Source organism: Pimephales promelas, chromosome 1 (genome assembly GCF_988280905.1).
Source record: "Pimephales promelas chromosome 1, fPimPro1.hap1.1, whole genome shotgun sequence".
Taxonomy (NCBI): Eukaryota; Metazoa; Chordata; class Actinopteri; order Cypriniformes; family Leuciscidae; genus Pimephales; species Pimephales promelas.
This window is the reverse complement of record NC_142769.1, coordinates 41200168-41227412: the sequence shown is the minus strand read 5'-3', so window position 1 is coordinate 41227412 and position 27245 is coordinate 41200168. Positions and strand designations below refer to the sequence as shown.

Below are 27245 nucleotides of genomic sequence, written 5' to 3'. Positions count from 1 at the left end.
TCACTTCGGCACTCTATAGGGAAGTATTTAGCCTAGATATTTAGATGCATCCTAGTGGCAGAAAAAATTATTTTGCAGCAAAGTGTGGTATAGCTACTCTCCGTTGGCTTTCGAAGTGAAAAAACCAAACTCTGGTCAGGCCAATCACATCGTGTATAGCGTTGGTGGGCGGGCTTAACACAATGACGGCAGAGTTGTGACGGTTCTGCGCAGTGATTTTCCATACAGTAGGTGATTTCCCTGCTACTTAAAAACAAACAAGATGCTTCTGGCGAACAGCGGCCTTTCGATTCGGCTTTGGCCGCAACTCTGGATGACTTAGTGTTAAGAGAACGTCACTTAAGTCATTCTTAAAAAAGGAAGATGTGTTCGGAGTTTTGACGACCAGATACGACAAAAGTTTAATATCAACTTGCTCTGCTGGAGAGAAAACGCATTGGACTCACTCATCCACAGCCGTTCGTTGCTCTGGTTGGTTGTGGCGCTATCCTATTGCGTGCAGAGGGATATTGAAAGACAACCTTTTATCCCGCCCCTCGGATTGAGGTATGCCAATTGTGAGTTCCCAGACCTAACATCTTGATAAGTCTGGCTTGCCAGGCTAGGGAAGTATTAGCTTTCGGATGCAGCGACTATCCCCAACTCTCTATATTTTCTGGTCTTTCCAGACAAGTACATGATAAAACCATTTGCTTATGTAAATCCAATAAAAAAAAAAATAGCACACATTTCACAAGCCTCACAGTTTTAGATATCATTCATGTCCATGGAACAAATGGGGTGGAATGAGCACAAGAGCACCGAACTTACTACTCGGGGTTAGAGGTTTGTTTAAATCAGTAGCATGCAAGAGCAGTAGTAAATAATGGTTTAGAAAAAAAACAAAACAATTGTTATTGTTATTTATATTGTTTCATAATTGTTTGACACTATAAACTGTGATGGTTTTCTTTAGTTGGAGCACCTGTTCTCTGTAGCTAAATCTCCATATTCTTGTGTCACTTCAATTGAACAATGCTGACGATTTTCTGAAGGGCTTCTATTGAGATCTGTTTGGGAAGAGTCTGCAGAGTCATGTGATTTCTTTGAGGATGCAGTCATTACAATTAGCCGGGTAATGCTGCTAAACGGCATTGAAGCCTGGAGAGGGGAAGAGACTTGACCTTCATTTAAAAGGTGTGGAACGCCAATTAACCGGAGCACCCAAGCTTGGAGGATGAGGGCACTTGCCTCCACTTTCCCACGATTTTCCCCCGGATCACGTTTTCAGCCGTTTTTAAAAAATCTGAAAAAGACTATTTGATTGATTGATTGATAATTTGCACGTATAAAAAGGTTTGTTTGGTTTTCTCTCATTATGAATAGCAACCTACTAATAATTATAGCAATACACTAAGTGCAGATATATATGTTTTAGTGAGCAAAATATACGATTTTCCTGCTTTTCCTGCCTTCCCGTACGCCCTCTCTCGCTCTATCTGTCTGAGCCTTGCCCTCATTAGGAAGTGTTTAGAAAGCTGCTGAAGTGAGAAATGGGCCCGCGAGAGCTCGTTGTCCTAATTAAACTTTGACAAGAAGAGTGACAAGAAGCAATGGAGGGGAAACAATGGCAACAGTGTCCGAGTATGAGCCCAAAGCTGGGAAAGTCTTTGTCCCGCCGAACAAAAGCATTTGTTTGCACGTATTCAACTCCACTCAACTTCACCAGGCCCAGGTGCAAAAACCAACTTTGTGATGAACATCAGAACGCATCACACCTTGGCCCATCTGATGCACAGCCCGCCGTCACTTCAAATCCATCCCTCTGCAAGCAGATCAAAGCCACTTTGTTACAATGTAAATATTGCTGGACAATTAATTCACACTCATTACCTCCAATGCCTGACATAAAGACACAGCCAATCATTCTTTTCGAAACTGCGTGAGGCTTTTTAAGAGTCTAAAACGTTCCCGAACTTCCTAACCACAGCTATTTCCAATGTTTGATCTCTTCAAACTTTCCCGATTCGTCATGTAAACGCATATCTGGAAAACAGCATGTTTTCTGTTTGAAAGACTGATTCACTGGCAGGTGGGACGAGAAACTCAGTCTGTCATTTGTAGGCGGAGAGCACACTTGCCCAAAAGGGGGAGGACCTTTCAAAGTTCTTATAAAGTGTGCTGGATGTAGAATCATGTTCAGTCAACAGTGATCTGTAATCTTCATCCCTATAAGCACTTCGCTGCGACCGCACTGCAATGGCACAGAACGGGACTATAGAAAACGGGGTGACTCGAAATACGTCCCCTCCGCCTCTGCCTCAACCTGTGAAAATACCTGAGATTAAACACACGAAGGTAAGAGTTTTTCATTGTAAAAATAAATAGAGCAAGTGGAATTTTGGTCTGATTTGTGTAGTGCCTTTTCAAGGACATTTGTGCATGAGAAACATTAGGCCTTCACTAATAAAAATGAAGGATTTTAGAGCCTGATGTCATTGAAGTTTTACAAAGAACTTTGTATAGTTTTTAGAAAACTGTACTGGTGAGTTAAAGAGCCTAAAAACTTCATATTATTTTCAAAGAATCTCTACCCTATACAGTGACAATTATTTTTCATGAGGAATACAGTACACATCCCATGGTTATGTTTTGTCTTTAACCCTGCAAGTCCTAATTCTAAAAATAAGTCTTAACTTTAATATGAACCACTGTTTTTGTTGCAGATTTTTATCAATAATGAATGGCGCACGTCAATCAAAGGAAAGAAGTTTCCTACAATCAATCCTGCAACAGGTGTCAAAATCTGCGACGTCGAGGAGGCAGATAAAGTAAGATGGATTTGACTCATTAGATGTATAATTAAAATGTACAGTGAATTAGGAGTCCTGTATATCTGTCATGTATTTATTAACTGCAATCATTCATGTAAATATGACTTGATTTAAAAAGAAATTAGATTCACTCAATTTATTAAATTCCATTATTAAGCAAGGAATTCATGCTTATTATTTTGTTTTCAGGGTTTGTCAGATTTGTTTATTATTTATGTACGCAGTTACAATTATTTTATTTATATTTAGGCTATGATTTGGTAGCTAATATAAGATTAAATTATGTTCATTTAATTAGACTACTATTATCAGTTAAACTATGAATATGCATATAAGACTGATTTGAGAGTTTGTATTTATTTTGTAATTGCATGTTATTTTATATAACTGTGATTTTGGCAGCTGATACACGATTAATGTTGTATTTTTAAGAAGTTACTCGACTATTATGCAAATAAGTCTGGTTTAAGAATTATGAATATGATTATTTAATTGTAACCTATACTGTAGGCCTAATCATTTGGCAACATTGCCTGATTAAATGCATTGTTTTGGTCACATTAAATGATTAACTTAGTAGACGTAAAAAATAATAATAATGAATATTTACCTTTAATCTGTTGTGTAGTTCGGGTGTATTCTAACGTGGTGATAATTGTTCAGGCTGATGTGGATGAGGCGGTTAAAGCTGCCAGAGCGGCCATGGAGAGAGGCTCAGAGTGGCGGCGGATGGACACCTCGAGCCGCGGGAGGTTATTGCACAGACTCGCGGACCTGCTGGAGCGAGAGCGTGCGGTGCTCGCGGTGAGTTCTCGTCATCCATATGTTCGCGCGCATGCGATGTAGACAGCGGCTGGGATTTTGACGTTTTTTCGATGTTTACTCAATTTTTTTTTTTTTACATAAAGGGGAACTCTGCAAAACTTTCGTTGTATTTTCAATGTCAAAATAATTACTTTCAAGTCCAAAATAATTAACGTTACTTTCAAGGCCAAAATAATTACTTTCAAGGCCAAATTTGCCGATAGCAATATGTGCACTCTTAGCTATTGTGTCAACAGTGCAGAAATGAGCTAATTAACAGGCCTACACAAACAACAACTTGGCCTACGTAAGAAAAAACATTAAATTAAGATAACTTACATACAATATACACACAAACAAAATTACATTAGTCTCTTTTTTGTTTCATCGATCAGTCCTAAATTCGCTCGATCATGTCAACTCTTATTAAAAATGGCCTCAGATCACTATCACAGCAAATCTTTGTCAGAATGATGAGGCTTCATGAAAATATAACGTTAGGCTACATCAGTCAGATATGAAACAGATGAGCTAATTGAGCAGAATTAAATGTCTGCCCAGTTGAAAGAATTGTAGCACATCATAGAATGAACACATCTCATAAACAACCGAGCTTATGAAACTGCACAGTTGCTGCCTCATTGATGATAATGGCTGTGTTGTGTTTGTTTTGTGTCGATAGGCTGTCACGCCTGTCTGAATGCATTCATCAAACACTGCTGCAGGTGTGAGCATTGACACTGTGCTCTGATTTTCAAGTCTGGTCTATTAAAACATCAAAAAGTTCAGGATTTAGATGTCTTTGAGAAAACAACCTGTTTGCTCTATCAAAAACTGCCTTCATCTTTGGACGCATTGTTGCTTGTTTCTATACAGTATCACAATGCCTGGGTTTTACGTAAAGCCTTGCTTGAGTTGGTTTTCATCCTGTTCTCCTGCCAGATCATATTAGTTACCGCATTTGTGAATGAAATTTTACAGATGTGTGTGAAGTAATGTTTTTAGATTGCACGTGATTGATAATTGCAAACATGTCCTGTGATTCTGGGAAATAGCTCATTTCAATAACTCAGAGCTCTGTATAGGGAAACATAGAACAGATTTAGAGATAGAGAGGTTAAAATGATCTCTCTCTTATACTGCGCTCCCTATATTAAGCCATTTACAGTGCTTTTTGCGGTTGTACATTGAGCGGATGGGATGGATCATCCCATCATGGATCATGGTTTCCCACGCAAACAGATTCTGAAACTTTATTTTTCTTGAGTATAGAAATTCAAAACACACCCAGCAATCTAAAAATGATCATTAGCTTGAGATGTCAGATTGATCATGCTTTATAATGGCATTTTAATCTTTAACATAAAATGTTTTTTTAGATGCGTGCTCGGTAATCGATCCATTCCAGCACTGATGGTTCCCATATTACAACTCTCATGAGCAAGAAATCTGCCAATGACTTCAGCCGGAAACTTACCCACCTCCTTTTATTCCTCATGATGACATTGTTTATATTGTTAGAGGGCAGCAGAATTTATTATTTGTGTTATTGTTTAATTTCTGGACCTACAAAACTCCCCATGCGCATTAAAATCTTGGCATCCTCTGACTCACATTAAAAAGTTGTTTTGTATCAAATTTGTAGCTCTCGAAATGAGCCTGCTTTTCGAAAATGGTCAATAAAAATGCCTATTTGAAACAGATTGCTAATAAAAATGATAACTTTATGCTTTTTTGTTCTCAGAATTGGTTTGCAGTAGTTGAACCAAATCCTTTTTTGTTTCTAGACTCTAGAGTCAATGGACACTGGCAAACCTTTCCTGCATGCGTTCTTTGTCGATCTGGACGGCAGCATTAAAACCCTGAGGTATTACGCCGGCTGGACAGACAAGATTCATGGGAAAACCATGCCAGTCGGTGAGTGTTGCCTATGTCAGTTGTTGTCGGTCAGCTGATTTATTTAGTATCATGATTGTCTGTCATGTGGGCTAGGATTGAGCAAAATTTCAATTACAATTACAATTTCAAGTAACTTTTTTCAATTCAAATATATTGTAAAATATAATTTATTCCTGTGATGATAAAGCAGTCTTCAGTGTCATAAGATCCTTCAGAAATCATTATAATAACATTTCTTATTATTATAGATGTTGAAAGTAGTTTTGCTGCTTCATATTTTTGTGGAAACTGTTATATTTTTTATCCAGGATTATTTGACGAACAACATTTATTTGAAATAGAAATATTTTGTGAAGTGTTTCATTTTTATTAAATGTATTAGTTTATTTTTATTGGTAAATACTATTTCACATGCAAGTTTAAAATGGATGGACAACTGTAAATAAGTCATTTGTAGGTTTTGCAGACTAATGGCAGACAGAGTGAGTTAAATTACACACTGCAATTTAAAATTTGAATTTAAATTCGATTCTGCTTCCTGTGTGCTACCGAATTCAAATTTGATTCAAATCGAGAAACTGAATTTCAATTTAAAAGGTATTTTCAATTCAACCGGTGTGGATATGATAAACACATCCAAGTCAGCAGCCAGTGTTTCCTAATGTCCTCTTCCTCTTCATACCTGTGATGAGTTAATGAGCATGAAAGGGTTGATGGGTTTCCTTCAGCCCTGGGTGGTATGTCATCCCCCTCTCTAAATCTTCCCTTTCCCCCAGCATTCCTGCCACTCCAGGATACTCAATAGACAAAACATGCTTCCCTCCTTTCCCCCTGATTAGATTCAAATAAAGCGTTAAAAGACGAAAGCCCTGGCACACAAAGGAAAAGGAAGAGGCTCTGATCCTAATCGCTGAGGTACGACCGCTAGTGCCGCAGATGAGCTGGAGTTCAGGGAATCAACGGCCAGATAGAATATCTCGCTCTTTTGAGGGCTGGAACACGGTGCGTGACTGAAGCCGCTTTGAATTTCCCCATTGATAACAGCTGCCAATTAGCATACGTCAACCGCCTACTGCCCAACTCAAGTGTTTATTTGGAAAAATGTGTTGTTTAGGGTTCATTGCTTTAGCCGGATTAACTTGGTTTGTCGACGCGCCAATTAGAAGACCAGTCTGGCCAATTTGACATTTCCACCCGCAGACAGAGGTGGCTATCACTCCAGACATGTTGCATTGGGTCCCAACTAGATAAAGATGCACACAAAATAAGCTTTTTCATGCATATATGATATTTGGACGAGTTAACCCTTTTTAAAGCCTGACATATGAGAAAAAAATAATGCATATACTGTAAAAAAAAAAAAACATGATTTGTTATCATAACATTTTTTCTTCTGTAAAATCAACTTAGATCATTTATGTGGTTCAGATAACATAATATTTAGAGTTTCTGATTATTAAATCAATCTCCTTCATTTTATTAACTCAATTTTTCAATTTCAATGAACTTAACGTTTTAAGGCAACCAGGTTACTTCATTTTTTAAGTTAAAGTGTACAGTGTATTTTTTGTTTAAGAGTCATATTAGATATCTTGTATGACGTATATAGCATATGATGTAATCATACTTGAGGAGGAAAAAAACCTATTATTCAGAGGCCCAAACTAAGCAAAAATATTCCATTTGGTGCAGTGACCAAAAAGCTGAATTAAATTCTATTAATTCTATTAAAAAACTATTTGGCAAAATACTTGCATACCAGTTGTCAGTCACTCTAGCTCCCAATTACAACAGGATGCAACAGGAACAGGATTTTTTAAATTTCATGGGTTTTTATTTTTTTATCAAACATCAGATATGTTTTGATTGGTTGTTAATATGTCAGATTACAGTATTATTAATATTTTCAGTCCATACAAATGAATTAGTTGCTGCTGGAAATCTGTGGGCGAGGCTTTGGAAATGTACAGTTTGCTGAAATAAACCCCTTCTAGATGCCATGTAAATTTAACCTTTGATAAGCAGCGCTGTCGGATCAGTTAGAAAGGGCCGTTGGCTGATCCCAGCCAGAGATGAGCATTGTGTGAGGGAGTCGTCAAGTCTGTAATCACCCCGACACATTGCAGCATGGGGAAACATGAGAAGGTCAGGTCTCGGAGAGGCCGGCTGTGGTAGATTAACAGGCGTGGCTCCCACGTAACCATGCACAGATATATGAAATGTCATATATGTTCCTGGGAGTTTCGTATGCTGGTGTCAGCAGCGTGTCTGAGTTTGTTGTTGGGCTGTAGTTTTATTTGGAAGGCTTTCAATGTGTCTTATGAAGCTCACACTCTGTTCCAAAATCAAGTAAGCTTAATATTAAGAGAAAAATTGTATAACCCAATGATCCCCCACTTTTTTTCCCCCACTAAAGTCATCAAAGTGTATTCTGGGATCGCATACGTTTATTCAGCAAGGATGCTTTAAATTGACAAAAGGTGACATTAAAGACTTGCTAAAAAAATCTATTTCAAATCAGTGCTGTTATTTTGATCTTTCACTCATCAAAGAAAAATGTATCAAGGTTTCCATAAAGATTTAAAGCAGCACAACTGTTTTCAAAATTTATAAGAATAATACATTTTTCTTGAGCAGCAAATATTAGAATGATTTCTGAAGGATCGTGTGACAGTGAAGACTTGCTAAAAATTCAGCTTTTTCAACATTTACTAATACTTTATTTACATATTGTTAACATTAGTTACAGTAATGAACTGTGAACTAACAATGAACAACGTTAACAAAGATTAACAAATACAGTAAGAAATGGATTGCTCATGGTTAGTTCATGCAGTGTTGGGTAAGTTACTGTAAAAAAGTAATTAATTACTAGTTACTAATTACCTCTTCAACAGTGTAATTAGATTACTGTACTAATTACTTTCTCTAAAAAGTATTTAATTACTTTTAATTACTAATTACTTTCAAAATCCCATATCAATCTCAACCAGCTGAATAATACAAGGATAGACATGAATCTGTTTTAATTCTTTCAAATAAATACTATAAAACTGCATGAATTATCCTTAAACTGACCAAGGTGGAGAAGGTTAAATTATAAAAGCATACTTTTTAACATCAGATACGGTACATTTTGATTTTGATGTTAAACCCACTATTGTTTTATGTCTGATCTCATGACATTTCACACTTTTTTCATACATATTTTTCAATAATTCATATACGAATTTGTACGAGTGCGGTCGTACAATTTAGACACCTCATAAAATGCATATGACTCGCTGTGAGATCGGATTGATCCATACACAGTATTTACCTCAATTACATCAGAAGTAACTGTAATTAAATTACAGATAAATGAAGAGTAATCCCTTACTTTACATTTTCAAGGGAAAAGTAATTAAATTACAGTATCTAATTACTTAGTAAATAGTTACACCCAACACTGAGTTCATGTTAGTTAATACATGAACTAATGTTAACTAATGAACCTTATTGTTAATATTGAAATAGAAAACAGTTTGAAATTGTAATCTCATGTCACAATATTACTGTTTCTACTGTATTTTATAAATAAATAAATGCAGCATTGGTGATCTTTAATAAACATTAAAATATCTAACTGACCCTAAACTTTTGAAAAGTTTTGTACTTGAATTTGTCAGTATCGTGAGGATAATCATGCTGCCTCCCACTGACGATGCCTTAAAATACTGTCTAAATAGGCAGCATACTAGGTTTTGGATCAGAGAGAATAGCATCGTACAGGTTTGGAAAGACATGATGGTGAGTAAATAAGGACAGAATTTTCATTTTTGTGAGAACTAAGGGTTAATAATCAGTCGTTGTGCAATATTTAGCGAGACCACTCGAATCTTTAACTGGATACACGTTGGAACAAGGAAGTGGTAAATTGGCCAATCTTATGGCATTTTCCAACGGAAAGGTTCAAGTGCGAAGAGATGTGATAAAACAGCATTGCTACCTTACATTACCCCTGACTGGTTATCTGACTCCTGGGAGAGAGAGCAAAGGGAGAAGGAGACCAGTGAAGGTGAACAAAGGTGTGCATCCAAGCCAAGAGCAGATCTGCAGCGGGTTTGAACTGCTGCCCAGACTTCTCACACACCTCAGGCCTCTCTCGTTTCAATGTGTCTCCGGTGAAAGCAGAAGAGAAAAAAAAAAAGCTGCAGAACATATACACTCTTCCTGACCAGAGCTTTGTGTGGGCCATTGAAACCGTCGCTGTGTGTTTTTCCCAATCCTTTGTCTTTCATGTTTGGTTTTCGGTGGTCACATCCAAGAGCTTCCCAAGGAAACAATGATTGTATATCAAAGGGGAGCTTAGTGTGTTATGGTGTTTAGTACCCCCTGACTACCTTATTTTTTTTTTCTTCCCAACAGATGAAAACTTTGTGTGTTTTACCAAACATGAGCCCGTCGGTGTGTGTGGAGCAATTATTCCGGTGAGTTTGTGACTATTTTCCATTAAAGTTTTTTTTTCTTCTTTTCTTCGTGTGGATCAAATCGAGAGGTTGTGGTACAGTCTACTTTTTAATTGGTATTTTTAGATGTAATTAGCATTTTTATTTATTTTATTGATTTTTAATTATTATTTATAGATTTATTTATGTATTTTAGGGCTGTCGAACGATTAATCGCGATTAATCGCATCCAAAATAAAAGTTTGTTAGCATGTTAGCATCAGCATGTTAGAATGGTTTCTGAGAAGAAAAAAACCCACAGACCACAAAGTTATAATTATATAAATATAATTAAATATAATAATTAAAATAAATGATAAATATAAATACATTAGGGCTGTCAAACGATTAATCGCGATTTATTGCATCCAAAATAAAAGTTTGTGTTTACATAATATATGTGGGTGCACTGTCTATAATTATTTTGTTTATATATAAATATACACACATACATGTATATTTAAGAAAAAAATATTATTTATATATAAAATATTTATATTTATATATAATATAAATTATATATAAATCTATATACAGTATATACATGAAAATTTCTTAAATATATACAACAAGCATGTGTGTGTATTTATATATATAAAAAATAATTATACACAGTGCACCCACATATATTAAATAAACACAAACTTTTATTTTGGATGCGATTAATCGTGGTTAATCGTTTGACAGCCCTAATGTATTTATATTTATGATTTATTTTAATTATAATATTTAATTATATTTATATAATTATAACTTTGTGGTCTGTGGGTTTTTTTCTTCTCAGAAACCATCCTAACATGCTGATTTGGTGCTCAAGAAACATTTCTTATTATAATCAATGTTGAAGACATTTGTGTTGCTTAATATTGTTTTGGAAAGTATGATATCTTTTTAAAGATTATTTAAGTCTAAAAAACATCTTATATAATCTTATAAATGTTACATAAGCTCGCAAGATCCACGGCAGACTTCTACCCGACAGTGAAAGGCCCTGTCCCAAATGGAACCCTAAGCCCTTACGATCTTCCTCCGAGTACGCACTTTCGTGACGTAATGTGCTTTGTCTGTCGGGTAGAAGTCTGCTGTTGAGATCGTGAGCACCCTTCTGAAACCTTAAAAGACGTGTGAAGTTCACGGCTCCATTGGTGCAGTAAACTTGCACAGCGTTCTTGAATGAATAATTTATTAGATGCACGCCGGTCTGTTATCATTGGGAGATTAACTTTGCATTTTCACGCCCCTAAACATGACATGGAACAAAACAAACTGCTTGATTGCATTACATGTCAGTCAAACGTAGGGACTGGGCGGTCCATGGCCAATGAAAGCTACGATGAAGGCCAGATCCTCTGCCGTCACTCTGAAGGTCTGGTTACGCGAGACTAAATTATGGGTAACACTTTGCAATAAGGTTCATTAGTTAACATTAGTAAATGCATTAACTAACATGAACTAACGATGAGCAATGCATTAGTTACAGTGTTTGTTAATCTTTGTTAATGTTAGTTAATACAAATACAGCTGTTCATTGTGTGTTCATGTTAGTTCACAGTGCATTAACTAATGTTAACTAATACAACCTTTGATTTTAATAACGTATTAGTAAATGTTGGATTTAATATTAACTAAGATTAATAAATGCTGAAGAAGTATTGTTCATTCTTAGTACATGTTAACTAATGTAGCTAACTAATGTTAACTAATGAACCTTATTGTAAAGTGTTACCAAATTATGATTAGCTTGTAGTCTGGCAAGTTCAATTTTCATAGTTTCCCTGGGACGGGAAGCTGTGTATCTTTAATGCTTGCAAAATGCACTTAATTTGTGTTAATTTGACTGGCATTTAGACAAATAATAAAAAAGAAACATTCTCGATTCAACTCGACATGGTTAAGAACATAAACACAGTAAGCTCCTGTGAGTGTTGTTTGAATCACACATACATCATGTCTTTGTCTCAGCATTGTTTATATACTGTAGGCAACGCCTGTCTAGAGTCTTTCAGATGGATGTAAGGAAACACCTTGGATACAGATACACACTCTCACACGTGGACGAACACAAATACACCACCCTCTCATCACACGAGACGAGCGTATTATGATCTCACGTGCCACTGAAGCTTATTAATGTTTATGAAAGCTTGCACGAGCATTAACTCTCTGAAACCACGAGGCCTTGTTTTGTTTCTTTACTGTAAAAGAGCCTGTTTTCTCTTTTGACGTAACTTTTTCAGAGTTCTGCCGGGTCTTTTGTGAAGCTCTAAATCCTCACTAATTTCAATGACAGAAAAGAAGAACTACAATCCCAACACTGTAAAAAAAATATGTTCATGATTTGTAATCACAAATTTTTTTCTTTTGTCAAATCAACTTAATTAATGTGGTTCAGATAACAATATTTTGAGTTTCTGCTGATTAAATCAATCTCCTTCATTGTATTAACTAATTTTTTCCATTTCAATGAACTTAAAGTTTTAAGGCAAACAGGTTACTTCATTTTTTAGGTTAAACCAACCATATTTTTTTACAGTGAGCAGCTTAATCGAATTAAAAACGATGGAGAAATTTAAAACTACTTATTTACAAATGTTTACCATTTATCACTTTTTATCTTTTGTCAAATAATGAATGTGGTTCAGAAAAAAATATTTTGAGTTTATATTTATTAAACCAATCTCCTTCAAACTAAAAAAAACTAAAAAATTTAAAAAAGTATTTCAATTAACTCAAAATTTTAAGGCAACTTTGTAACTTACTTTTTTACAATAACTTAAGTTTAGTTAAGTTGTTCAGGTAAGTTAAACCAACTTTTTTTTTACACACTGTAAAAAAATATTGATGATTTAACTTAAAAAAGTAAGTAACCTGGTTGCTTTAAAATTTTAAGTTGATTGAACTGGAAAAAGTGAGTTAATACAATGAAGGAGATTAATTGAACCACCAGAAACTCAAAATTATATGTTATATGAACTAAATAAATTATTTAAGTTGATTTGACAAAAGAAAAAATGTTGTGATTGCTACACTGTAAAAAAAATATTGTTGGTTTAACTTAAAAAAGTAAGTAACCTGGGTTGCCTGGGTTTTTTAAGTTGATTGAACTGGAAAAAGTGAGTTAATACAATGAAGTAGATTAATTTAACCATCAGAAACTCAAAATAATAAGTTATCTCAACTAAATAAATTATTATAAAGTTGATTTGACAAAAGAAAATATGTTGTGATAACAAATCTTGAAAATATGTTTTAGTTTTTCACCAGGAATTCTGCTGTTAAACACTATTCTTTACTGAGTGGTAGCTATAGGTGCTTGCTATGGTGTTCTGAATGGTTGCAAGTTGCAACCTAGCAATTTATTCAATGTTGTATATACAGTCACCCTATTTGAGGTCACACCCTAGCAACTACAGATAAAACCCTAACACCATGACAGAATTGAGTAATTTTGTGCAATTTTTGGCACATTTTGGTTTAATGAACACCATACAATAATAAGGGAACTCTTTCTTTCTGAAAATAATTATATATTATAGTTATCATAATTTAAAGGCTTGTTTGAAGATTCTCCTGGGTGGGTAATTCTTGACTAAATGAAGTTATTGTCATCGATGATACACCATATTGTCTCAATTTCCATAAGTTACAAAAACGTACAAATCATTTATCAAATCAGGCCATCCAAGAATCTTAGTCCATCAATGACTGGCTTTTTATTGTCTTGTGTTGCTTTGGATACAAAGAACAAACTGTTGTTGATAGACACTTGAGATTCTATCATAAAGTCATTATTCATATTTGGGATTGATTTGGTGGTAATTAGAGAAAGCAAAGCTGGCATTCAGAGCAATGAGTCACTCAGAAAGAAAAATAAGAAAAGTGAAAATGCAATCCAGAAACATGTCTAATTGCCATGACAACATCCAAGAAGATGTAAAAAAATAACAACTCTTTTCTACAAGTGTACATATTTATGTAACTAATTTTACAGAGAACAGCAATTAGACTTGTTGGTGTGCTCTCATATTTAAAAACAACTGAGGCTCCTTCACTTCTGGCAGGAAATGTTCATGCTTTTTGCTTCTTCTTTAAGCCTCCAAATGTTTATAGCTTGTAGCAACAACCCATAATACTCTAGCAACCACTCAGAACCCATTAGCAACCACCGGACATGTTCAAATCTTGTTTCAAAAAGCAATCCCAGTGCAATAGCAGTCATATGAAATCAAACCAGTGCAGTTGTGCTGATATACATGTGTTTGTGTTTTTAATTGTAATGTTCTTCTGCATTTATAGTGGAACTTCCCTCTGCTGATGTTTTCATGGAAGATCGCGCCGGCTTTAGCCTGCGGGAACACGGTGGTCATCAAACCCGCCGAACAGACTCCGCTGACGGCTCTTCATGTTGGAGCTCTCATAAAGGAGGTGAGGGTGCAGTTGCGGCTCATGGGATTTGTTCGGAGTTGATTTTATTAACATGGACACTGATGATTGATTGCATCAGCGTTGCCTTTCTTGCATCCCAGATTCTGTGGTCTGACTGTGCATGTTGCACAAACTTTGTAAGGCAGTGTTTCCCAACCAGGGCTTCATGATGGATCTGCTGGGGGATCGTGAGATTATGAAGTTTGCCAGAGGCTTTTTTACACCCCAATATAAAATGACTAGTGCTGTCAAATTGATTAATTGCGATTAATTGCATCTAACATTAAAGTTTGTTTATATAGGTGTGTGTGTAATGTAAACGCATATAATGATGCTTTGGGTGTACAATAGTACATTTGAAAGCACTATATAAATACCTTATTGATTCATTCATATTAATATATACACACATACAGTATATTGTGTAAATACAAACCCATCCAATCAATTTGACAACACTAATAATGACATTACATGACTTGCTGGAAAACTAGATTCTGATCGGTTGCGGCATTGAGCAAATCTTTTTGTCTACACTTTAAAAAGTGATCAGTTGACTTAAAAAAAATTAGGGAACTCGTTGCCTTAAAATTAAGTAAATAAACGTCATGCTTATTCAAAAAAGTTAAGTAATGTGGAATTGTCAAGTCCACATATTTTTTTTTTTTCAATTAAAAATTAAAATAAAAAAATAATGCTATATCTGTAACATGTGAGCAGGGACAAGGCAGATAATCTAAATGCAAGCCCTACAGTTTATTAACAAAAAAACATAAACACAGATAATCCTAGAACAAGAGTGATCCACAGAGAGCAGGCAGGAGAGCAATGACAGCAACACACATACAGGAGCAACCACCGACAGGTGTTGGTGATTTGATATCATGGGGACTAAGGAACGTAACTATGGCGATAAACAAGGTACAAGGTGAAACCATAGAGCAAAACAGGAAGTAAACACAGAAACAATGGGAGCAAAGAATACACTTCAACATCCAAGTCCTTGCAAAACACAAGACACAGCACAGGAATCATAAGAATAACACTATTGATTTCTTTCTTGGATTATTTGCTTATGATTATTATATTCTCATAAGTCACTTTGGATATTTCGATAACACTTTACAAAAAGTAAGTAGTTAACATGAACTAGCAATGAGCAATACTTCTATGTCAATGTCAATGTCAATGTCATGTTTATTTGTATAGCACATTTCCAAGGCCTAGGCCTACCAAAGTACTTCACAGTTAAAAGCACAAAACAATAAACACAGACTGATACACTAAAACACAATAAGTAAATAAATAAAAAAATAAATAAATAACAAATACTAAGAAATAGAATACAGCATACATCAAGGCGGCTCCCCTGTGCCAAACGCTAATTCAAATAAATGAGTCTTCAACAATGATTTAAAAATGGACAAGCTACTAGCAGTCCGCACGGCTACAGGCAATGAGTTCCAGAGAGTCGGAGCAGCCACTGAAAAGGCCCGATCACCTCTGGATCTGCGTTTCGATCTAGGAACCTCCAGGACTTCTACTGCATTAATTAATCTTAGTTCATGTTAAAGCTGCAGTCCGTAGCTTTTTTGGGGGTTAAAATGATCCAACATACATATTTGAGAAAACAGATAACCAGCCAGAGTTTAAAACTTGCCTTAGCTCGTTTTAAAGCGGTAAGCTTGTAATAATGTTTTTAATTCCAATGGGCTGGTGGATTTCCGCGGGAGATTCGAGCAGGTCATTACGTCACATCTGTAGACATAAAGGAGGAGTCTCGGCTAGTCGGCTATATTGCTTGTGAGGATGCTGGAGGTGGAGATTTATAGCCTTTTCGCACAGCACTTAATATAAATTAAACTTATCAATTTGATGGTGGATCCAGAAAGGTTTAAACGACAATCACCAGTGACGACAGATTCACCCGCTGTAAAATGCAAAACACTTTGGAGTGGATACAGAAAAAAAAGAGACTGCAACCGGACCCATGCGAAAACAAGTATACATATCGGAAGGACATTACATGTAATCGCGCAATGCTAACGTTCAATTTGAGAACATTGTATAATTTACACAGGTTTGCGTGATATGATAACTTATAAGCGATTGTTAGATTTAATCAGAGCGATTTACTGCAATGTCAGAACTAGAACAAAAGTCAATGTTTCTTACTTGTTCAGATGACATTTTGTGACATCTAGTGAAAATTCTTATGTTGGTCATACTTCCAAAATAATTATTTGTGATTGTGAATGCCAGTATCGACACCGGCGCGGTGACTGACAACCTCACTGTAACGGTTACCAGCTGGAGTGCCCTCTTGAGCCACCAGAGGGCACTCCAGATAAGACTATGTTTCACACAAACTACATTTCCCAGAACTCACTGCCCGGACTCATCATCACTGATCACATTCACCTGTACCTCATTCACTGATTGCATTCACCTGTGTCTCATCCTGTTAGTGTGTCTATATATACCTTGTGTTCACGTTCAGTGTTTGCGAAGTCATGTTTAAGTGTTACACTGCATTTCTGAGCGTTTTCCGTGTTTGTTTTCTGGTTTTTGACGTTGGATTGTTCTTGGATTTTGATTACTGCTGCCTGCCCTGACCTCTGCCTGTTTCCCGGATTCCCACTGTGTATTCTCCATTGTCCTGTCTGCTAATTCTCGACCCTGCCTGTACGACTAATCTTAATTAAAGCTGCGTTTGGATCTCATCTACAAGCCTCAGAGCAGTTCGTAACACTCACAGTCTCCTCAAACATTGTGTTCATCTACGCTGTGCCGTGTCGAGGGTGTTGAAGTACAACTCATGTAAAGTTGATAATCTCGCGAATGACTGCAATTGCAGATTTCGAACAGAGATGGCGACAAAGAGGAAAAACTACGGAATGCAGCTTTATTCTCAACATTTACTAATAATTTTCTAAGATCAAATGTTGAATCTGAAAACATTGGTTAATGTGCATATAGTTCATTGTTTGTGCGTGTTAGTTAATGCATTAAGTATTGTTAACAAATGAGAGCTTGAGAAAATGAGAAAAAATATTTACAGTAGTGTACATTTTAACAAAAAGGTGCTTTTTATGTATTGAAAGTATTACACTTAATTTTTTTTATTTTATACACAACAACGAGTAATTAAATTGAATATGTTTATTGAAAGATTTGAACTTGAAATCTCAGGGGTATAAAGCCAGCTGGGAGCCCCTGGCTGAATTACAGAATGACTCAGCTGCATTGTGGTTCATTTTCAGTTTTTGCTCTGTTTATACAAAACGCTCAAATTATCATGTTTAATTCTTCAAAGAGAGCTGGACTCATGAATTGCTGTAATGACATGGACTAAAAGTGCAGCTGCAAGCCTTCTGTCAACCGCCCCTCGCTTTCTATTCAAGCCCTCTGTATCTAAAAAAGAGCTGATTTATGTCTTCATCATTATGAATGAGATCAGTGTGGTTTAAAGTCCTCAAAAGAAAAGCGTCTCTTTGTGTTCATCGACAGTCTTGCAGTCTCTGTCCCCGTTGGCAGTTTTTTTTTTTTACCTATTCATTTACAACTTTATCCTTCTTTAGTAGAACGTATTAAGCCATATCGCACAGTATTAAGCCTGTATGTTTTTGTACATAATACAAAATAAAGCCCTTTCTTTTCTTCGTGTCAGGCTGGCTTTCCACCTGGAGTCGTAAATATCGTACCTGGGTTTGGATCTACGGCTGGAGCAACAATCGCCAGTCATATGAACATTGACAAAGTGGCGTTCACAGGCTCTACAGAGGTGAGGAACTAATGGGGGAAAGCTCAGGCTAAATGATATTGCTCAAAGGTTGCTTTTTCAGAGCTTGGTTTGACCAAAATATCATTTAAAAAAATGTGGTGAAGGGTGCAAATACTGTAACTTGTGGAGAACTTAGGCAAATATATTTAACAAAACCTACATTTATTCATTTACATTGTAGATAAAGGCATAGTGTATTTTTAAAAATAGATTCTGGATAATATAAATATATTTAGATTGAAAACATGCAATATATAAATGGACAACAAGTATGAGAAAACATTAATTACTAAAACTTATATTTATAAAGTGTATATTTATAAAGCAGCGTGCTTTACATGCTATATATTTCTATGTACGCTATATATCTTGGCAACACTTTACAATGTCTCCATCATTTAATGCATAAACCAACATGAACTAACTATGAGCAACATATTTTTACAGTTTTTAATTATTAACCTTTGTTAGTGTTAGTTAATAAAATGTTCATGTTAGTTCACAGTGAATAACGAATGTTAACAGATACAACATTTGATTTTTAAAATGTTGTTGAGATATAGGAGTATTGTTCATGTTAGCCAATGTTAATAAATGGAACCATATTGTAAAGCGTCACCCGAATCTTAATGCAACTTTTGATTTTTATTTAATGAAAATATATATTGTTTGCTTATGAATAACTTAAATTTCAGAGATTAAGAGTTGAGATGATTTATTTCACCTATGGAAAATGATGTGTCACCTCAAGTACTAATAAACCATTTTGTTGAACGTTCAGTTCTGTAGGATGAGATCTATATATGAGCTGAATCTCACTGCTATGATGTGCTGTGGTGTTTTGGTAGTTTCCCGTCATTATCTACATGACAAACCAGATGATACTCATAAGACAGGCTTATGGAAGCATCATTAGCAAGCGCCGGCTGCACTTCCCGCTCTCCTTACTGTCATTTGCTGTCTTTGTGTTCAGGTGGGCCAGCTGATCAAAGCGGAGGCGGCCAAGAGCAACCTGAAAAGAGTGACTCTGGAGCTGGGGGGGAAAAACCCCTGCATTGTGTTTGCTGACTCAGACCGTGAGTGATGTGGTTTGAAACAATAATGATTGCACTGGGGAGGCTGGGAAAAACAGGGAATGGGAACGATGTGTTCCTAAATCAAGACGTACAGGTCTTCTTTTCAAAGAGTGGAAAGTATTTAGACACTTAAGGGACACTTAAGCCATTTAGGCCTAAAAAAGGCCTTTATGCTTAAGTACTTTTCTGTCAACCCCTTCCCAAAACTAAGGGTTTCCAGAAATATTAGTCAAAATTTGTCAAAGCCTACTAAAATCTTAATTTCTCAGGCTCTGTAGCAGATAAAAACATGATAAAAACTTCAAAATGATGCAGGCGTTTGCCTGGCTTTAATGGTGACAACACACAGCTTCGCTATCCTGTCTTAAAGCTAAACGCACACAGATGGTTTTAATGGGTTAAAAATGTTTAAATGTCATTGCATTACAAGACAAAAACCAAGTGCATTTATTTTTAAAGGAAAAGCGTACATTTTTCAATCAAATTGCAAGTGTGTTTGTGGAGCATGAGTGGAACATATTCATAGTAAATGTGTTGAATCACACTGAATCTTGAAAGGCATTGAGCACAACTGATGAAGAAAAGGGATGTTAGTGCTTCTAATGCAAGTGTGACAGTCTCGAACAGTCCAGCATGGCTTTAGCAATTCCCAGGGGCTGCATTAACTGATAGATGGATACCTTGAATGCAGTGTAAGCTGCTTTGGATAAAGGCATCTGCCAAATGCATGAATGTAAATGACTGAACCCTGTAAAGCTGAAATATGAAATTATAATCAGAATTGTTTAATAGAAGTTAATTGTACCTTTAGACAACAAAAGTTTGCATATATGTGTTTTGTTTAGTATCTTATTTGATACATGGCTCATCTAGTATGATATAGTGAGAATATGGAGCTCATAGTTGAGGAATAAAAAACACCTCAATTTTATTCAGAGGCCCAAACTGAGCAAAAATATGCAATTTGGTGTAGATGTTGTTATTTATATGGCCAAATAGATGTAATTCTAATAGCTTTTAATGTAAGTCAGTGAGATCTTTATAACAGACCACTTGCATAAAAGGATTATAGATATCAGTAATCACTCTGTATCTCTCATTATTTAAAGGTCATATTTAAATAATTCGTTTTATGATCTAAACCGTAGTTTTTATGCAGGGTCAAAACATATAATGCAATGCAATACAGTGATGATCGAGAGATGAACGTTCCTCAAAAGCCTGATGTATTATATCTGATGTGCGCATTTTAACATGATTTTTAAAAAGAAAAATGATGTATGGATAATCAATTAAAGCTGCTTCAGTCAGAATATTTCTAGCAATATAAAAGCTATTCTTACTTTTACTTTTATAAAAATCTGTAAAGGTTTAACAACAAAAACTTTTACCACAGCCCAAAGGTGGACATTTTTACAATTATGCTTCAAGTTTTCACCAAAATGTTGATGATTTATATGATAGCTTTATGAGGGTTTAGTTGCCAAATACATATTGGACCAATGTACAGTATGATTAAAGTTCATTGAAGTGCATTTGATTGTGGTACAGTTATATTTCTTTTTTGGCTAGAGTTTATTCAGCCCCAGTGATGTTGCAATACTGCAGACCACACATGCAGCTGTGAACTCTTTTCTGCTGTATTATTATGTATGTTCACATCTGCACTCAAACCCAGATTTATGCCAATGCACAGCTCATTAAACTCCAGAAAGGGTGTAATGATATAATGCATTATGTTATCAAGTTTACAAATGAATCAAAGCATGAACATTGGCACGGGTACCAAACTGCTACATAATGCACTGCAGCTTTGCAGAAAGAAACAAAGCATAAGGGCATGGGAAAATAACACAAGACAAGGTAAATTGCACAGTGATGTGTGTGTGTGCGCGCAGTGCAGTCGGCGGTGGAGGAGACGCAGAAGGGCGCGTTCTTCAACCAGGGTCAGGCGTGCACCGCTGCGTCACGCGTGTACGTGGAAGAGCAGGTTTATGATGAGTTTGTGCGTCTCAGTGTGGAAAGAGCCAAGAATATTGTGATTGGAGATCCTATGGAACCGCAAACCTCACACGGGCCGCAGGTGATCACTCAGTTTACTCACTAACTTGAACGTTTTCCTTCCTGTATTCAGGTTCTTTGTGTGTTTCTGCTCTTCTGTCAGATTGACCAGAATCAGTTTGATAAGATCCTGGCGCTGGTGGACAGTGGGAAGAAGGACGGGGCGAAGCTGGAGTGTGGCGGCTGTGCAGTGGAAGACAGGGGTCTGTTCATCCATCCGACCATCTTCTCTGACATCAAAGACCACATGCGTATTGCCAAAGAAGAGGTACAATGCTCCTCTGTGCTCAGTATGTGCACTATAATTTGTAAAACATATAGAAAAACAGCTACATATGGTGTAGTGGCAATATAATATTTAATGTTAATTTCTTTCGTCTAGGGATACTAGGGATACTTCAGGATTTAGCGTTAAGCTTTGTATTAGCAGAAAACCTGTAGTATTTTCGAATTACCGTGCTTTCCTCTCTCATATCCCCCTGAGACGAGAGATTTATGTATTTTTTGTCTGGAAAATATCCTCCGATGGTGCAAAAATCGTCATTTTGCATGATCGGAGGATTTTTTTGGCAAGAGGCTGAAGCCTACAGTCAGTAGTAGGGGCTGTCCCGCATGTTTTCAATCGCCCATAGAGGGTGAGATCTCACTCACAGAATGTACACTTAGTGTCAGACCATCTTTTTAGGAAGCTAAGCTTGCAGGCTCTTGTTCTGTGGAGAAAGCGGAGTAGTAGGGGTTACTATCCTCTTTTTACTGGACATGTCCGGGTGTCAATGTCCGGGATTCAGTTTTTGCTTCCTGCAGTCGCCATTCGTTGTTTACATGTACACCTTTTGTTTCAATCTAACTGAATTCATTCCATTGGTGAATTTGTAGAACGCAAAAGCCGAATCCTGGACAATTTGGGCGATCTCGAAACACATTTTTGGGCAGACTCATCACGGAGACTCACTAGTAGCCTAGACTTGTTGTGTAACTACAGCGCTCTGTTACCGGTAGGCGTGGCCTCCTAGGGCAGCGAAGCAAGTGCATTCTGGGAGTTGTTGTCTTCATCCACATAAGCCAAAGATACATTTTCTGGTTTGCTCAGTCTAGAAAGCTCCAAATTCAAAAATAATTTCACATTTCTTCTATCTACATAAATGACCCATTTTAAATACACATTAATCTTTCCAGAGGTGAAGTATCCCTTTAAATGTTGAACAAGCTGTCTCATTGGCTTCAGGATCAGTAGAGGCCAATCAGCTTGTGTTATGCAGTAAAAATATGATTGCTTGCAGATTGCATGTAAAGGACCGATCAGTCAGCGCCCCCAGGAGTTCCATGAATCAACTGGATATTGACAAACCTTAATTTTGAACGAAATATAGAGATTTTTAGTGCCCAGTTCAGAAGGATTAATCTGGATTAGAAAGATCTGGATGTTTTGCCATCCAGTTTATCCTTCTGGGGTGGATTTCAGGAACAAAAATGTAATAACTTTTATATGATCAGAAATGACAACATTTGCATCATATATATATATATATATATATATACACATTTATTACATACAGTATATACACATTTATTTAATTATTTAATTAGTTTAATTATTAAATTAATAAATCAGGATAATCCTTTTTTAAATCAGTTATCCCAGCCTTACTAAATATTTTGACAACACAATCTGACGATTTTGATCCAGATCAAAACCAAGATTGGATTTTGGGACCTAATCTGATTTCATATTTTTTTTCTTTTCTTTTGAACAACTCATTTTCAACATTTGATATTATCTGATCAGACTGCTTTTGAACAACTAGGCCCAGGAGACAGGAATCACTCCGAATTTGTGTCCTATAGTGCCACATGCTGGATGATTGTGGCATTAAAGACCTGTGATCAGTGTCTGTCCTCAGATGGCTGTATTTAAAATATATATAAATTATATATAAAGTATATATATATATATATATATATATATATATATATAAAAAATGAAATATATATATATATATATAATTTATATATATTTTAATATATATATATATATATATATATATATATTAAAAAAATGAAATTATATTAATTATATATATATATATATATATATATATATATATATATAAATAAATTCAAAGTGAAATACATATACTGTACATATAATATATATATTAGTCAGGATGGTAAAAGAGGAGGAATCTCATGCTGGAATAACAGTGATTTATTGATTTAGAAAGACACAAAATAGGGAGAAGGGGAAACAGGAAGGATTCCTGCCATTGGCTGCGTCCGAAAACTGATAAAAGCTACCTTCGAAGGACTCATTTCAAGGTCGGAAGACAAGTCCTAATATAGTGCATTTCAAGTCTTTGAAACAAGTCTTTAAAAATCATTTGCTATGTTGTGAACCACCTGAGTAGAAACAGGTGGAGTGACTTTATCGCATCAGACATGTGTCACTTTGCTCACAGCTGATTATTGGTCCAAGTTCGGTCTGGAACCCTGGAACATAACCTGCCCCGTACCAGGTTAGCCGTGGAGCGTAAGTTACTATGGCGATGAACACTGCTAAAATCCAAACCACATTCATGGTGCCTAAAACCCAGGTTTGGCGCAAACTAAACTGAAACATACCTAGGTTTAGATTAGCCACCTAAACCGGCTTCATGATATAGGCCCCAGCTGTCAGTCATGTGGTCCAGACAAACACAAACCCTGAGCTATAGCCTATATCAGACCAGCACATACTGTTATAAATATATTTCAGATGACTGTCTGAAAATATGCATCTGGCTGCAAATTAATATACAGTAGCTATCATAAAAGTGTAAAAGTCATACAATAACCGTATGTGCTTTTTTTTGTCCTTTATGGAGCTTGAAAGACATGATAACTCAGAACTTTTGTTGAATGTAAAAAAAAAACTTTAGTTTACTATTCCTTTAAGCGCCTGTAGAAAGCCTGAGCATTAGTGTCACACTGATGTGTGTGTTTTGCAGATCTTCGGGCCGGTTCAGTGCATCATGAAGTTTAAGACTCAGGAGGAGGTGATCGACAGGGCCAATGGCTCACAGTACGGCCTGACGGCAGCCGTGTTCACGCGTAACATCGATCGTGCCTTGAGCGTATCTGCGGCCCTGGAAGCTGGAACCGTCTGGTAGGAGACTCACCAAACTCATGCAGTTCATTTGGAAGCTTTTAGAGTGTAAACATTCACCAACATATTATTTACAATAACAAGTACAAAAATAAATACAAAACTAGATTTTATAGCCGATATATACATAAAACAAAAGTATTGGTCCATTTTCAAAGGACCAGCAACTTTGTAGATCCTTCCAACAGAAATGCATCCCCAATACCATTTGGTGCAATGGTATTGGGGATGCAACGCATGCTTTAAACGAATATTAAAACACTCCAGTCATCTCCTACGAACATACCTGACACCATCCTAAGTTCAATTTTGACTTGTCGGACTGCAGAACACGGCTTCAATCTTTCATTTGCACTTTGTTTTTTGCATTAGATAAAATTAATGTGATTTCTTTACTGGCACACAACCTCTCAATCCAGCCTCCTACAGCCGTTGGCTTACAGTTCAAGGTGAAATTGGAGGTTGGCGTTCTCATCCAGGTTTTTAGAAGCTGTTTTGAGGTGGAAAAACACATTTAGAGGGTGTTTTTGTATCACATGAGCAATATCAAAACAGACTCACCAGATTTATCCATTTTAACAATACCCCTTTGATTGCAGCTCCCTCCATCTGGCCATTATGTTATAAAAGCTATTAAAAAACACTTTTAAATTCCATTTGGGAACTTCCATGAATCTGGTGTCGATCGTTACTATGTATATGTTTATTGTTTCATTGTATTTATTTCATTATTTTAGTATATTGTCTAATATACAATATTAGTGGTTGATCTTGTGATTGTGAAGCACTTTGGGCAACACAAAATAATATTATAGCTAAATGAACAATATGCTTATACCTGTCACATACCTGTGATTTATTGAAATATTGGCTGGGAATAAAGAGTGCAAGCTGTACAGTATGTATCTTTGCATCAAAACAATTGAAACGTGGAACTCGTACATTAGTTTTACACTAAAGGCGCAACTTTACAACATACAAACTAAATTTATAATCATTATAATTTATCATTTCATTGAAAGTTTGAATAAAGTGCAAAGAAGCCAGTTTTCCTTGGTCGGACATCACTTTTGGCCACCAATGTACAGTATATACAAAAATGACATGAGCAGGAATTTTCAGTGTGAGGTCAAAGGTCATGTTTCTTTCTGTTCTCCAGGGTGAACTGCTACAATGCCTTGCATGCTCAAGCTCCATTCGGAGGCTACAAGATGTCAGGAAATGGCCGAGAGCTGTGAGTGCTGATACTTTTGGTACCCTAATGTCAATCATAGTTTAATAATCATGACCATTTTCCAGACTCTCAATCTCAAATCTTATTTTCTGTCAATTTGGGTTATGCATGTATTTTTTCTTTTAAATGCGTGTGTGTGTGCAGGGGTGAGTATGCACTGGCAGAGTACACTGAGGTCAAAGCCATCACTATTAGACTCAGCGAGCAGCTGAAACTGTGATCTGAAGCTCCACCATCTATCAGTCTACGGATGAAGAAACTCTGGCTTTAACCATCAGTCTCATTTCAGCTTATTTTCTACCAGTCTGTTTATTTGATGTAGATGTGCTGTACAGATTTAAAAGAAAGTTTGTGTTTTTTTATTTTTTTATTTAATTTGGATGTTTTTAAATCAAGCAAAGTCATCCATCATCTCTCAATATTTAGTAATATAAAGAAATATACTATATCGAACTTAAGTACAAATGTTTTATGTAGTTATTGCAATAGATTCACATACATGTTTGCCTGGCTGAACTCATACTCACAGGCTTTGCTTTTGATTTGGAGGTTCAATTCTTCTTAGTGGTCTTAAAGTCGACATTATTTCTTCCTCCCTATTGTGACTAGTGAAATGGCTTCTCTAACAGGAAACAATTTAGGCCGGGACTTGATATTTTTTCAGTTGGAATTGATTGGATGGTTGTGGTTTGCTATTGGTTAATCTCATGTGAGTGACAGGTTGTCCCGCCCTCACGCCAGTAAACACATCATCAGAAAGAGATGTCGCTGCAAGAGGGACGGGAAGTTATTTTGATTAAAGATTGCACATTAATTAAAAATCAAATAATAATGATGTGCATGAATAAATCATTTGTAATAAATAATGCAATATTTCATCAAAACCAAGAAGGGTCGATTTTGATTTCATGGTGACTTTAAAGGTCTTCTGTTAATATATAACAAAAATGCAACCAAGTATAGTCTGTTATGTGTAAAAATCAAGTTTTTGGATTGAAATTTCGCAATGGTCCTGCAATTCGCCTCTTAAATAATTTCTACTTCTCTGACACCAAACACAACTGCAAAAATGATTTAACTGTTGCTACATTCACTTTGTGATGCTGAATGCAAATTGAAATGATGAATCATTTTCAGCACTGTATGGTGGTATATGGTGTGTTGGCCTGCTTATGTTAATGTATAATTAGCATTCAAAGTGATTTCCTTTTGTAAATGTACATACACATCATATGACAGGTGAATTGACTTAATTGTTTAAAATATACTTGGACTTATTAAATAGCTATTGATTAAAAAAAAATGAATCTGGATCAATAAAAACAAAACAAAAAATCAAATGAAGTAACTGTATATTGTCATTTTGATCTGTTGAAGTGATGCGAAATATTCTCTATACAAGTACCTAAATAGGTATCTAGGTGTAATGGCACAAACATTTGAGGGTAACTCAATCCCTTCCTTTAGTACTAAGGTGTATTTTCGCAAAAGTGGGCCAAAGGGCCAATTACACACAATAT

The 27245-nt window shown here is 36.0% G+C and overlaps 1 protein-coding gene across 1 annotated transcript; it reads left to right on the top strand.

Moving 5' to 3' along the window:
• On the top strand, positions 1-27028 carry aldh1a3 (aldehyde dehydrogenase 1 family, member A3). The gene is made up of 13 exons (XM_039672508.2): positions 1-2337; positions 2706-2810; positions 3477-3617; positions 5405-5534; positions 9924-9985; positions 14300-14428; positions 18099-18212; positions 19186-19288; positions 21187-21371; positions 21453-21617; positions 24334-24491; positions 25651-25725; positions 25870-27028. The coding sequence occupies exons 1-13, from the start codon at positions 2239-2241 to the stop codon at positions 25943-25945; spliced, it is 1542 nt and encodes a 513-aa protein (XP_039528442.2). The 5' UTR covers positions 1-2238; the 3' UTR covers positions 25946-27028.
• The last annotated feature ends 217 nt before the right edge of the window (positions 27029-27245 follow it).

Excerpts from the sequence above, each read along its gene's own strand:
- aldh1a3 (XM_039672508.2), top strand. The coding sequence starts at position 2,239 with ATGGCACAGAACGGGACTATAGAAAACGGGGTGACTCGAAATACGTCC. Across the intron at positions 19,289-21,186 it reads TGTGTTTGCTGACTCAGACC|TGCAGTCGGCGGTGGAGGAG; the intron begins GTGAGTGATGTG and ends GTGTGCGCGCAG. Across the intron at positions 21,372-21,452 it reads AAACCTCACACGGGCCGCAG|ATTGACCAGAATCAGTTTGA; the intron begins GTGATCACTCAG and ends CTCTTCTGTCAG.